The 12,876-nt window shown below is 34.7% G+C and overlaps 1 protein-coding gene across 8 annotated transcripts in view; it reads right to left on the bottom strand.

Annotated features, from left to right (window-relative positions):
• Positions 1 to 12,876, bottom strand: part of DMD (dystrophin) — a 1,304,666-nt gene that overhangs the window by 430,231 nt on the left and 861,559 nt on the right. For all 8 annotated transcript variants that reach the window (XM_087759563.1, XM_087759562.1, XM_087759568.1 and 5 more), the window contains one exon: positions 6,585 to 6,760. In XM_087759563.1, coding sequence (XP_087615689.1) covers positions 6,585 to 6,760 — 176 coding nt within the window. The remainder of the gene's footprint in view (positions 1 to 6,584; positions 6,761 to 12,876) is intronic.

Here is a 12,876-nt window from a genome sequence, read left to right as displayed (position 1 = left end):
CCACTTGCACTTCCAACAATGTTTTGGTGCCTTTTTATTTTTTTAACCTTCAGTTGTTGATTTTGTATTTATGATATTTCTAAGATTAGGAATTAGCGCACTTATTAGCTGTTACTGAGGATTTAAGAAGCCACCAAAATAGTAACTTGACAATTTAGACAAAATATTTACTGAGAGAGAATTAATTTTCTTTCTTTTTCTAAAGAATGTGCAAGTATGCTTCATTTGGGTAAGGAACTTTAAATAAAATAATTGAAATGGAAAAGTATTGCAGAAACTTTAGAAACGTCAGATGTAAATACTAAACAGTAAGAAGTTTCCTACGCTACTTGTAAACATAATACAAATTTATACCAGAGTGATTCTTTTCTAGTGATTTACTGTAAGAAATCTGAACAGTCAAAAAAAGAAAATTCTGAAAATTCAATATGTATCTAATTTTATGTTGGAAAGAAAAAATATATTTATTGACTTAACTGTCATGAAATCTCTTCATCCTAAGCCAGCTTTTAAATTGCAATGAGAAACTAATCACAGCCTTCAATACACTTAGTGTTCAGGTGAAGGAAACTAATCACTGGTAGGTAGTGTGTTATGGGAAAAAAAAACAAAAAAGAATACTTTAATGAAGGTAAGGTATGAAAAAAATATTAAAAAGTATATTTACTTTATAACAATAATTTTTTATTTAGAACAGAAAGCTTGTGGTTTTGTATTCAGAAAAGTATTTGAAAGTATTCTGGTAAACATCCTTTGTTCTGTCATTCTTTCCATAATTACTTCAAACTCGCTTGAGTAGAGATCTGAACAGAAAGTCTGCAGGTTCAAGCTCATTAAAAGTGCAAATGTATTTGTAGCTAAAAAAATGAAAAATTCTCTTCCATTCAACAGAACCCAATTTTAACAAATGTCAGATTGTGATGAATAAAAAGCCCCAAACTGATTACTTCTGAAACAGTGAAGGAATCTAATTCCTGGGCATCTGTTTTCAAAGATTACACAAGAAATTTTTCACAAAGATGGAAAATACAAAGACCAGCCAGCACCACTGTTACAAGTCTGTCGACAACCTCATTTATGAGCCTTCACCTTGTCAAGCTCCTACGTGAGATGTTGCTTCTCCTCCTGATATGTATTCCCTTGACTAGCTCTGCCTGGCCCATGCATTCCTGCAGTGGGAGTGAAGGCTCAGCACCACACTGCAGCCGCAGCCCTGGGGCTTGCCGCCACTCAGGCACTTCAGTGCGCACAAGTGCCCTAATGGCAAGCCACTGCCTCCTTAAGTCATCCAAAAAACTCACGTGTCCCAGTGGCATGACTCACTACAGGCATGCACAGCATAATACGGCCTGTTGCATCTCAGGGGACAAAAAAGGCAGAAAGATCTTCTGATGGTGCAGTTTAGAAGATTTTGTATTCAAAATGATTGCTGGAGTATGAAGAGGAACAAACAGACGGGGTTTCCCCCCCCCCCCCCCCTCTTGTCTGGGGTTAGTAGCATCTATTCAAGGGATCACTGCAACTTCCCCTAGTCTCCAAAGTCTCCCTTTCAGTTTGAGTAACACTGTTCCAGAGTAAAAACTCAAACTTCTCCAAAACATGCTGCTTGCAGCAAAATGCTAACAAAAACTCAATTAAATTCCCAATTTGCTAACTATCAGTGTATCAGACTTTCAATCAAGTTTCACTTTATTCAACTGCATGGTCTATTCCAAAGTTTGCAGTAAGATAAAATGACTAGATGTGCTAAAATTACATTTTCACCTACTTCTTAGCTGGATGGATTAAACTGCAAGATACTGAAACATTAAACACTGAATTCAAACTTCTATAGCTTTGAAACTCTTTGATAAAGGTAAATGAAAGATAACATCCTACACAAACATAACTCAAGCATAACCTCTTGATCTTCAGTACCAAAGAAAGGAGATTCAAAGCCAATTTTAAGTCTGTGCTTTGCCTGGGATCAGCATTTGATCTTTTAAAACTTAAAAAATAGCTTCTTTTTACTGGAGAGCAGTACAGGTTCCTCAAATTGTTTTGAGATTTGGTTTGTTTTCTTGTCTGTTTTTAATTAAGTTGTCCTTTTATGGTCCAAATCATTCTCATTCATTAAATCTGCCAGACTACCACTACAATTAATATTAGTGTCTAGTGAACCGACGATCAGTTTTAGTTATTTATAGAATTTCAGTTTTACAGTTCTTATTATGCAGGTAGTTTAATATTTATTCCAAATTATTCATGAAAACTGGATTAACAGTTGAAACTCTCAGAATTATATCATATATCAATCTTTTCTTTCAAGTCAACCAACCACAGGGTTCACAATGGTTACAGGAAATATTTTTAATTTACAGTGTTTATCAATGCAGTGATAATATTATATTCTCATAGAGAATAAATAGTAGACCATTTAACAGTGCATCCTCAGGAAAATTGGCAAAGTAATTCTGTAGAATTTCCACACACCACACCACCCCCCCCCCCCAAAAATATAATCAGTGCATCAGAACATGAAAAATGCCCGAGTGTGTCAGAAAAGTTAGCCCAACAGATTGCCACCAACACTGCTAACAGGAGATGGTAATTGAGGGGAGCACAGAAGACTGGCCACTTTCTTTGGTCCGTTCACCTCATACTCCCCCAGAATCCACTGTCATTAGATTAAGGATTTTATAGGGCTGAGACATATTTTCCTCCATAACCTTCTGTGGCCAGCAAACCTCAGACATTCAGAAAACATAATGTAAAAAAGTAACTTTTAAATTGATTTTACTATTTCTTACAGTATCAACAAGTAACCTTTACTTCTGGTGTTGAGGAATTAAGTGAATAACACGTTGTTCCACATTCAGTTTACCCACCACTTCAATTTTGTAAACCTCAGTCATATCCCTCCTGAGACTTCTCTCCAGACTGAAGATACGCAGCTTCTTAGTCTCTCCTTACAATGCAGCCACTCCAAACACTCGTTCATTTTAGTTGCCTGCCTTCCTCCATCTCTACTTTCTGTAAGTCCATCATACCCTTTGACACGCAGAGAGCAAATCTGCACACAGTACTCAACATGAGCATGCCACATGTTCAATGGCAGCAAAACAACACTTTTATCGTTTTGTTCTCGATACCCTTACTGATGCTACCTAAAGTTTTATGGCTTTTTTGGCTGCCTCTCCATACTGAGCCTGCAAACACCATCAGTGACAATACCAGGATAACTTTCTTGAGTTGTAACTGCCATTTGCAAGCTCAGCATCATGTAAGCATGGTATAGACTGTTTCTCTAAAATATTCATTACCTCACATTTGTATGTGACAAAGATCATCTGCCACTTGCTGCCCATCCACTCAATTTTGGAGTTTCCCCGCTATCAGCTCAGCATTTGACTACCTGAGAGAGCTTAAAGTCATGGGTATCCTTGGAAATGTCACCATACACCTCCTGTATCCAACTAAATTCTCACATTCACACACCTTACAAAAATACCTATGTTGGTTTCTGTTACTTCTGTAACAGAACTGTAACTCCCCCCTCCCCCCAACTGATGATTATGTTTGAATTTGGCTTGAGAAATACGTCCAAAATGCCCCATCTGTAAACTGTGCAGAATTATCAAAATAAATGTCTTCCATCTTGGTAAGCAATAGCAAAATAGACTTTATAGTATATATAATTTCATTGCCATTCAAATAATGCTTAGCAACATTACACTTGAATTTGAAATTACTGTCAGATTTCATTTCTAGAATCCATTCAATTGCTAATTTCTTCCCACTTCCTTTATCTTGAGATCTGCTGAGCCAAGAAATTTAATAGAAAACAAAATTTCAACTGATCACCACTCCTCTATTTGAGCTACTGAGAATCAGCTTTCAAAGCAGAGCACAATGTATTGACTACAAAGAATAAAACCTAGAATCTATTAATAAATTTAGAATAAGTTTTCTTTTATGATTTGTAGAAGATTCCAAATGTTAGTATCTATTTTATTTTTCTTCAAAATTATGAAATTAATATGTATTCTACCCAGTCTGCTCTCCCTTCAGCATCACCTTCTTCCATTATGGTTTTAAAATGTGGTTCCATTTTCTTATTCTCAAAATTGACTTAAACAAAAACCTTAGAATCCCCTTCATAATCATATAATTCTTTTAACTGTGAACATTTTAATTTTTAGGAAAGACAGAGAAATATTAAAGGACTATTAAAACTTAAGTCATCCAAAGTATAAGCATACTGGCTTATGAGTTTGTTTGGAAAATAGTCTATTAAAGCTATTCTGAAAAAGAGGAGTCAAAATATTTTAATTCACCCAAATCTATTATAATTTATATTATACTGAGATACTTAAACAAATTTGCCATAGTACAACACATGCAATGGACAATGCTGTGACTATATTAGCTCTTTTGAACTGTAAGTAGAGGTCACTTCCTTCAACTTTTCTTGTTTGCCTTATCTTTGCTCTTAATGAAAAATTAAGACACTTTGGGTAACATGAGTTTCAAGTCCTAAAAAGAGAGAATCTGACTGTAGCCAAAACCAAATTAGAACAACTAACAAACAACTAAAAGATGCCAAAGCATAAGAGACAAAAATCTCTTGACACCAAGCTATACGAAGACTGTGCAGCAGATAAGCCTATGGTCTTTTCATGCCTAGGATCATCAATAATTGAGACCTAGCCATATATTCCTGTCAACTAGGTTTCTTTTACTTTGAAAATCCAGTTTGTGAGAGTGAAAAGATGAAGGAAAGAAGAAAAAGCATGTACTGGGAGGCAGCAGCTAGGCTGAGGGTAGGATCTGTTTCCAAGCTCTGGGAACAAAAAACATTCCCTTGCTCTGACACAGCCAGGAACACTGAGCGATGAATAGAAGTGCAAAATCCTCCATCCTGATGCACGTGGGACTCACTATAGTACCTCAGAAGTATTTATAACAGTTTAACACAACACTATCTGTATTCCTTCCAGTATAATGCATTTATTCATACAGAGTACACTGAGGTCTCTGCAGTCATTGTCCTCGAAATTACACAAGCTGTCATTCCAGAGGAAAACAAACCAACCACTCAACAAACCAAACAGACCAAAACAGGGAATGCATGTGCAAGTGTTTATTTAAGAACCTTCATCTAGGGAACATAACTGTATTATTCCCATTTAACAGATCCTAGCCTTCCTTAAAATATAGAATATGCCAAGAAATTCCATATACTGCTAACACTGCCTTGAGCCAAAACAGCATTCAGATACACATTTCTATTGATAAATGAAGGAAAGTACAATACCAATCTTTACCAGAACTGGAACGTATTTCATATTCTCTGACAAAGCTCAACCACCAATCTCTTTCTGTTGCTGAAGCAGCTTACAGGGTTATTAAAATGATGTGTTTTTGTTTTGTAAGTGTTAGCACTTACATAAAAAGTTAAGGCTTGGAAACACAGATGGGTTTCCATTGTACAAAAGAACAGCTTTTAGTATGATAAATAAAGGCCAAGGACTCCCTTGTGTAACAAATAACATTACCATCAACACCTGGAAATACAGCAGAAAAATATTTAAAGCACCGCTGTAGCTTCTGACAGCTGTAGCTTACTTGTTGCATCATCTTCTTTTAACATGTTCCACGTGAAACTTTTATCACGATTAAACTCGATAATAACCTTTCAGGACACTCCCTTAACACTCCTGAGAACATTTTCACAGCTTTTGCCCCCCACGGCTCCAAACCAAAAAAAGGGTACATGATACATCAGAAGTAACAAAACTGTTGCACACTACTAGTTCTTCTAGTACATCGCTAGCACTCATTAATGTACCTCTATAAAGAATATTCTGGGTTTTAAAAAACATGCATGAAGAAAGCGCTACCAGTGACTGTATTTTAAAGCAGAATGTCATATTAATTTAGACCTAGCATCTAGGTTAAGAACATAAGCTTTTATAAAACCTAGTATAATCAGCCACAAAAATTTATTTTTCTTTTTCAGTTGGAAATTCTCTTTTTAAAGAAGTCAAACCATTTTTGTATTATCTGTAACTCAAACGCTCTAGTTTCCTGTGACTGCATGAGAAAAACAAAAAAAAGTGATTATAAATAACATTAAATTAACCAAACCATTCTTTTTATCCAACATATGAAATTCAGATGTTAATGGCATTAATGATGAGAAGTGAATTAGATTAGGATTAACTGTATCAATTAGCTAAGGTATTATTAGTACTACAGAGATATATTTTAATGACATACTATCAAATAGAAAAAAATCAACCATAAATTCTGTAAATGAAGCTCCAAGCTGTTCTACTTTTAATCAAGCAATAATGTATGCTTGTTTGGTTTTTTTAAAACATTAAGAGTGGAATAATAAAAAAAAAAAAAAGGAGTATGGAAGGGAGTGGGCAGAAAAGAAGAATTAAAGAGATGATAGTGGATGTGAAATTTAATTACTGATAATTTGTTATGAATATGAAAACTCCAGAAGTTAAGAGCTCCTTTGAACATTTAAGCTAGAAGCAAATCTAAAATAACCAAAAATAATTTCACAATATTTTTGTTCTCTTTTAACCTACCTCTTCTTTTTCTCTACCAGCTGTCTGCAGATCTCCTGCCACCGGGTATTCAAACTTTCCAGTTGTTCCTTCAGCACCTTAGCATCTGCTGTTGATGACTGCTCAATAATCTCTTCACCAGTTACGTTCAATGTTTTGACAACAGTTTGCTGTCGCCCAATGCCATCCTGAAGCTCCTGCAAAATACCCAACATACACATATTCATAAAAATGTCAAGCATGAAACAAAATGCTTCATCACATACCGGCCAGATGGAAAGAGGTGAAAGTTTTTGCTCTCCACTGAATTCCAAATGAAAAATCCAAAGGTGAATAGACAGAAAGACATCTCATGTTTTTGTAACAAGTACCTTTCAGTGCATCTCTACAGCCTGTTTTCCCCTCCTGTATTCCTGTCTGCTAGAGATCATTACAGTAATATTCTGCAGATCAATTAATAAGTAAAACTTGTGAACAAATTTACTTCTACACCCCCAAAGGTATACACCATGTTCATTTAATAGCATACGAAGCATTGCAAAAGTGCACAGTGTTTGGAGTTCCCATTAGTTATCAACACAAATAAACGACGTCGAGAAAGCAAAGACTGTTTGAAGTACTTCTGCTTCCGTTAAAGAACATGCTTGTCTCCAGTTGTGAGAAGCCTGATAATCCATTCCCTCATGGGTTTTTTTGGGTTTTGGTTTTTGCATTTTGTTGGCAGGGTTGGGGGGAACTACACTCCTAAAGAAAAGTATTGCTTGCATTGTCTTTTTCGATAACAAAATCAAAAACTACCAAAAGATAAGCAAGAGGAACCATTTTTCAAGTGTTCCTAAATGCATTGGGATATATTTTCTATACTTTTTATGATTAAAAGCTATCATATCTGTAGCTATCTCATCTCTGTTTAACAACAACACAGTTCTGAATCTGTAGTTTAGATTTTAACACTGTATGCCTGTTTAAGAAAGTTCATATTTATAAATAAAGAAATAAATCTTTTCATATTTGTAATCATCAGTAGAGCATGAGTATTTTTTTCCTTGTATTCCTCAAAATATACAAGCAGGGAAGTGTAAAATCATTTTCAACAGTTTACTGCTAAAATAAGCAGAAACTGAAATAACTTCAACAATCTGCACTGTGGGATTCATACTTACGATAGGTTTCACAATCTCAGGAAGTGTGTCTGAATCCTATCTACATACATGAGCTTTCAAGTAAAATACTAAATCTACCTTTTCTGGAAGAAACCAAATATTTTAGCATATCATACTCTGGAACATTATATGCTTGTTTTCTCTTTTTAAATGCATAATATAAATTACAGAGCAAGTTAGTAAATCTGCATATTAACATTAAATTAAATTTGTCCATGAACTGGCTAAAATTGGCAGGATACAGCTTTCCAGGAATGTAAAAGATGAACATAACTACTACTCATGCATTTTTTAATATATCTTGTCCATTAGATCTTCAGGCATGAAGTTATGATTGAAAGTTCAGAAACTGAACCACACTAGAAGTTAACTTGTTTTAACACCACCACACCTCAGTTGCCAGCTACGAATTCATTAAACTACAGAAAGTCAGTTGCATGCCGTATCCCAGCTTTTGCACAAATTTTACACAGACCTCTTGAACATCAACACCAGTACAACCTGGGACACAGAGATCAATGTCAGCTAGCTGCTGCAGCATTTACCCACAGTCCTGCACAGGAGTCGTAGCTGATGCAGAGGTTTGCACTGTCAAGACTAAGCTTTTTCTTATAATACTTTCTGTTTGCTTTTCTTACAGTTTCTTTTAGGTTGTTATAGAAGAGAACTCCCCCAAAATTATTTTTGTCTTTTATACCTCTCAGTAAAAACTGTTTTGGGTTTTTTTTGTTTGTTTTTGTTTGTTTGTTTTTGTTCCATTAGAACCTTTACATTATGGGGTAGGGATCACACAGGTAAATCACAACAATAAGATGTACAGTCTGAGGAAAAATATATCACAAAGTGGCTTATTTCCAGTGAGATGCCTGAAACAATTGTGCTATTGCATGCACCTGTATGAACTTAAGTTCCATACCACTTATAGAAAAAATAACTCAGAACAAAGCTTCTACTTATATGCAGCAGGACTGTTCATTTGGAATAGGAAATCAAGGCAAGGAGGAAAAAGAAGGGAAATTCTACTTCCTGAACGTCAAAATTTTTAGAATTAAAATTTGTAGAAATTAGAGGTTCTCTCTACACCAGCTTTTCTAAATGACAGAAACGATCACCAGTCAGTATGCTATTATAAAGTGAAATGCTAATTAAAGGTCCATTTAAATGCTCTAACAGCCCTTTTCCTGCATTCACAGCATCTTAAATTAGTTTTTCTCTATCCCCCAGCATACACACACCAAAAAAAAAAAAAAAAAAGGCAACTATTACATGATTGCCACAGTTATTTCAATTGACACAAAATTAACCAAGGGAATTTTCTGATTTATCTCATGGCATATTATGCAATAGGCCTTACTTACAAAGTAAAAAAAAGAAAATAGCTAGCTCAGTGGCAGAGATGGTCTTTGAACTTACAATACCTAATGCTGAAATGGGAACCTCATGCAGGATATGTAGGAAGAAGTGAGAACTTCCACCAGAACATGAGAGAAGGCTGCTGGCCATCTGGATTTCAGATCACCATAAAGAACCCAGTTTATTTTTTTTGAAGTACTCTATGCATTTGACACTTTTCACATGATTAAACAGAAACACATATGCTGATGAAGTTTGTCTGGATTCTACAGCTTAAGAAAAAGCAGATTTTTCTTGATACTGGGTACTGCACAAACCACAGCAAACCATGAAGACATTTGGGTGTTTTAAAAAGTATTTTTGTATAAAGTGGACAAAAGTTGTTTTAACTGTTTTGCTGAATGTCATGTTTTCACACACTTATCCCAGAGCTATGAGCAAACAAACTTAATTTAAAATGAGATGTTTGTATAATATTAAAAATAAAACCACTCAGAAAAGACAAGACCTCATCATATTCATACACACAGAGCTAATCACAATTTTGAATGGACTGCAGATACTTCTATGTACTTTGTGTTTTCAACATGTGGCATTTTTAGCTACTAAGAAAAGCAGATGATAATATAAATACACATCACTAATTTTTCTTTTTTGTGATTCCCAAGCATAAGTAAGCAGGGAATGACATATTGTTAAAGTAAGGTTTCAATATTCTCTCAGACTAAAAATTGCAAAAACAGTGTATTAAAGGACTTCTACCTCTCATACAGATGGTTTTACACTTTGATAATGACCTCAACTAATTTAGTATAACAACTTAAAACTGCCAAGACATTCATAGGATGATTCTTTGCTTCAATTAATTGATTTTTATTTTCCAAGATTTACCTAAGATGAGAAATTATGCACACTCTTTCAGAAAACTTCCAAGTGGAATAGAAGCAAAAAAGAAATATGGGGTAAACACAGGGGGAAACCCGCACCACAGTCAATAGGGCTGTTTCTGCAATAGCAGGGGACTCTGCCCATAATCATCTTGAAAACTCTGGCCTAGTTCACTATTGGTTTTCATCTTTGTTCTCACTTGTACTTTTTGGTCCTAGAAGCAACTGCATAGTGACAACACGAGAACAGCTGCTTTATGATATTTTTTGAATCAAACAAAAAAAGAAACGTGGAAAAAAAGGAAAAAGTGGAAAGAGAAATTCCCAAAGGAATTTCTTAATGTGACACTTTCAGCATTACTTCTGACCCCCTTAAATGTATGTAGAACACTATTTCAGCTGTAATTCCAAAGATTCAGAGGTTTCTGCATCAATATTAGTAGTTATGATGTGACTTGTAAAGCTGTGCTTGAGGTAATTATGCAGTACAGTGAATACTAATAAACAAATCACAACTGTTTGTGACAAAGTTGACAAAGTTGTTAGTAACACCGTTATTCTTTAGAAAATACTTTCCAATTACATCATATGTTGCTTTCCTAAGAAAATTAAAGGTCTGAGACACCCTAAATCTAAAGGCATTCCTAGTATCATCTTGGCAATGGCTTTCAGTTCATACCCTAAATATGAGGTGGGAATCCCCTAAAAGGGAGAGAGAACAAAATTATTTAACACTAGAACACATTTCTATCTTCCCTCTCCTCTTTTTTTTTAATTTCCTTCCCATGCTGCTTTTCTTTTTATTATTTTCAGTTGAATTGTTCAGTGGTTTTACTATTTCTTGCCATTTTATTTCTTGTTCTATTTTTTCTTTTTCACCCTCTCCCCGTCAGTCCTGTGGCTTGACTTCAGCGCATTTAAGTTTGCTTTCACTGTTATACCGCTCTTTTTCTTTTAATCTTCTTAGAGCCAAAGGAACTTTCTCCTGAATATGGACGATCAGTGTGTGCCTTGAAGTCAGGCTGGACACACAATGATGCTCAGTGTAATGACATCTAAGAGTTACACTGCACAAATTTCTACGCAACTGTGCACGTGCACTTTAGAGACACTTTTATGTATCAAGGTCCAGTAGATAACAGTTTTGGATACCTAAAGATGCCTGTACTTTGTGTGGAGCAGGCTGATTCTTTGTGAATCACCTTGTAACACATGCATTTGAAATGCAGCAATGTATCCCTGTTGATTCAATCACAGTAGTTTACCTAACTAACAAAATGAATGTGAACAATATGCTCACCACAATGGTTCCTCACTGATATTTAATTCTCTTTTTAAAGCCCTGACTGTGCCGCCTTCTTGATTTAGACAGCTGCCAGTAACCTGATTTTGCCAAGAACAAATAAAACTGACAAAAAGCTCTTTTGTCAAATCCAATCCTACATCAAACAATTTTATCTACTGCATAAACAATATGTAATTATAAAAAGTTACGGTACTTTAGGTTTACACAATTTTTTTATTTTGAAATATCAGGAGTTTTTTGTGTGTGTTTGTTTGGCTTTTTTTCTCCAATGGACACTTATTAACATTTCAGTATCTACGTTGTGATAATAATACTAAACATTTGCTTAACCTACCATTATCAATATCATGAAGTTTGTTACACTTTGTTATTTTTTCTGAGAAACTATGATTAAACTTTTTGTAGTCAAAGAGAAGTAACTTATATAATTGATTAAACAATTTGCCAACCAGTTTAAAACAAAATACATTATACCATCACATCCCTTTGCCACCTTTTTTTTCCTGATGCCTATCACAAAGCTTGTGACAACTGACCAAGCAATATTAGAAAAAGATAAAGTATTGGTTCAGACAGATTCCTGGTACTACTTAAAATAGTAAAAAAGAAAAAGATTTGAGTGGATGATGAAGTAAACCAGTTTGACTGCTTTTCCTGTGTTATGTAAATTAAACATTCATCAGAGTCCTTACCCACTTACCTAAATGGGTAGCAAAACGGCATCATTTATTTGAATCTTTTTGTCATTTCTTAGTTAACTTGTACACGTTTCATGCAACTCTTTCTGAAATCTCATTTCCACTTGTCATTGAATGAAATAATAGCATTTTACTCTTAAACTTAATCAGAAACTATTCTATGAGCAATTTTACTGGCACTTTCCTGTTTTCATTGTAGTAGACAAACATGCTTAACAATAATTTATTGTTATGGAAAAGCCCTGTAGCAACATGAAGAAATACCACAAACAATCTAATTTCTGTCAGAGGCACTAGCTGGCACAAAATGTTTTAAGAAAAAAAATATTGTATTGCATTTCCTTAATTTAGGGTGAGTTACAGATCCTAAAAGCACGTAAAGGTACTGTGTGCCACTTTTAGAAATCTGTAGTCTTGAATTTGACATTAATGTGCTATTCTTCAGTCATTTGCATAAATCTCTTTTCTGCTTTAAATTGTATAAAAGCATATGGTTGACATAAGAGTGTCTACCCAGATGCACCAATATAAGTTAGAGAACTGTGAAAACATTTGGTGGAAAACTATCCCCAAGACAATTTGCTAGCATTTGGTTACCAGAATGAATCTATCCATTAAGACTATGCACCTCTGTTCAAGATTCTATTAGAAATAAGGAAGAAATTAATTTTCCAGGCAGTTAAATCACATTGATTTAATCTGGAGACACATTACTGGCACTTTGTTAGGATTAAAACAATCAACAAAAAGTGTACGTTGTTTCCTAGCTGTTTTTTTTATAAGCCGCTATGTAATCTTCATTATTATGTGCGCATTATGTTTGTCATTGTGTTATTATTATGAATTATGGAATTTCAGGGCAGCTGATGGAGATGGAAGAGGTGAAAAAACAGTAAAAAATTGAAG

The sequence above is a fragment of the Nipponia nippon genome, unplaced genomic scaffold (assembly GCF_047370975.1).
Source record: "Nipponia nippon isolate SJK-2023a ecotype South Korea unplaced genomic scaffold, ASM4737097v1 scaffold_2, whole genome shotgun sequence".
NCBI lineage: Eukaryota > Metazoa > Chordata > Aves > Pelecaniformes > Threskiornithidae > Nipponia > Nipponia nippon.
Note: the sequence above shows the minus strand (reverse complement) of the source record. Positions and strands in the feature narration are given on the sequence as shown.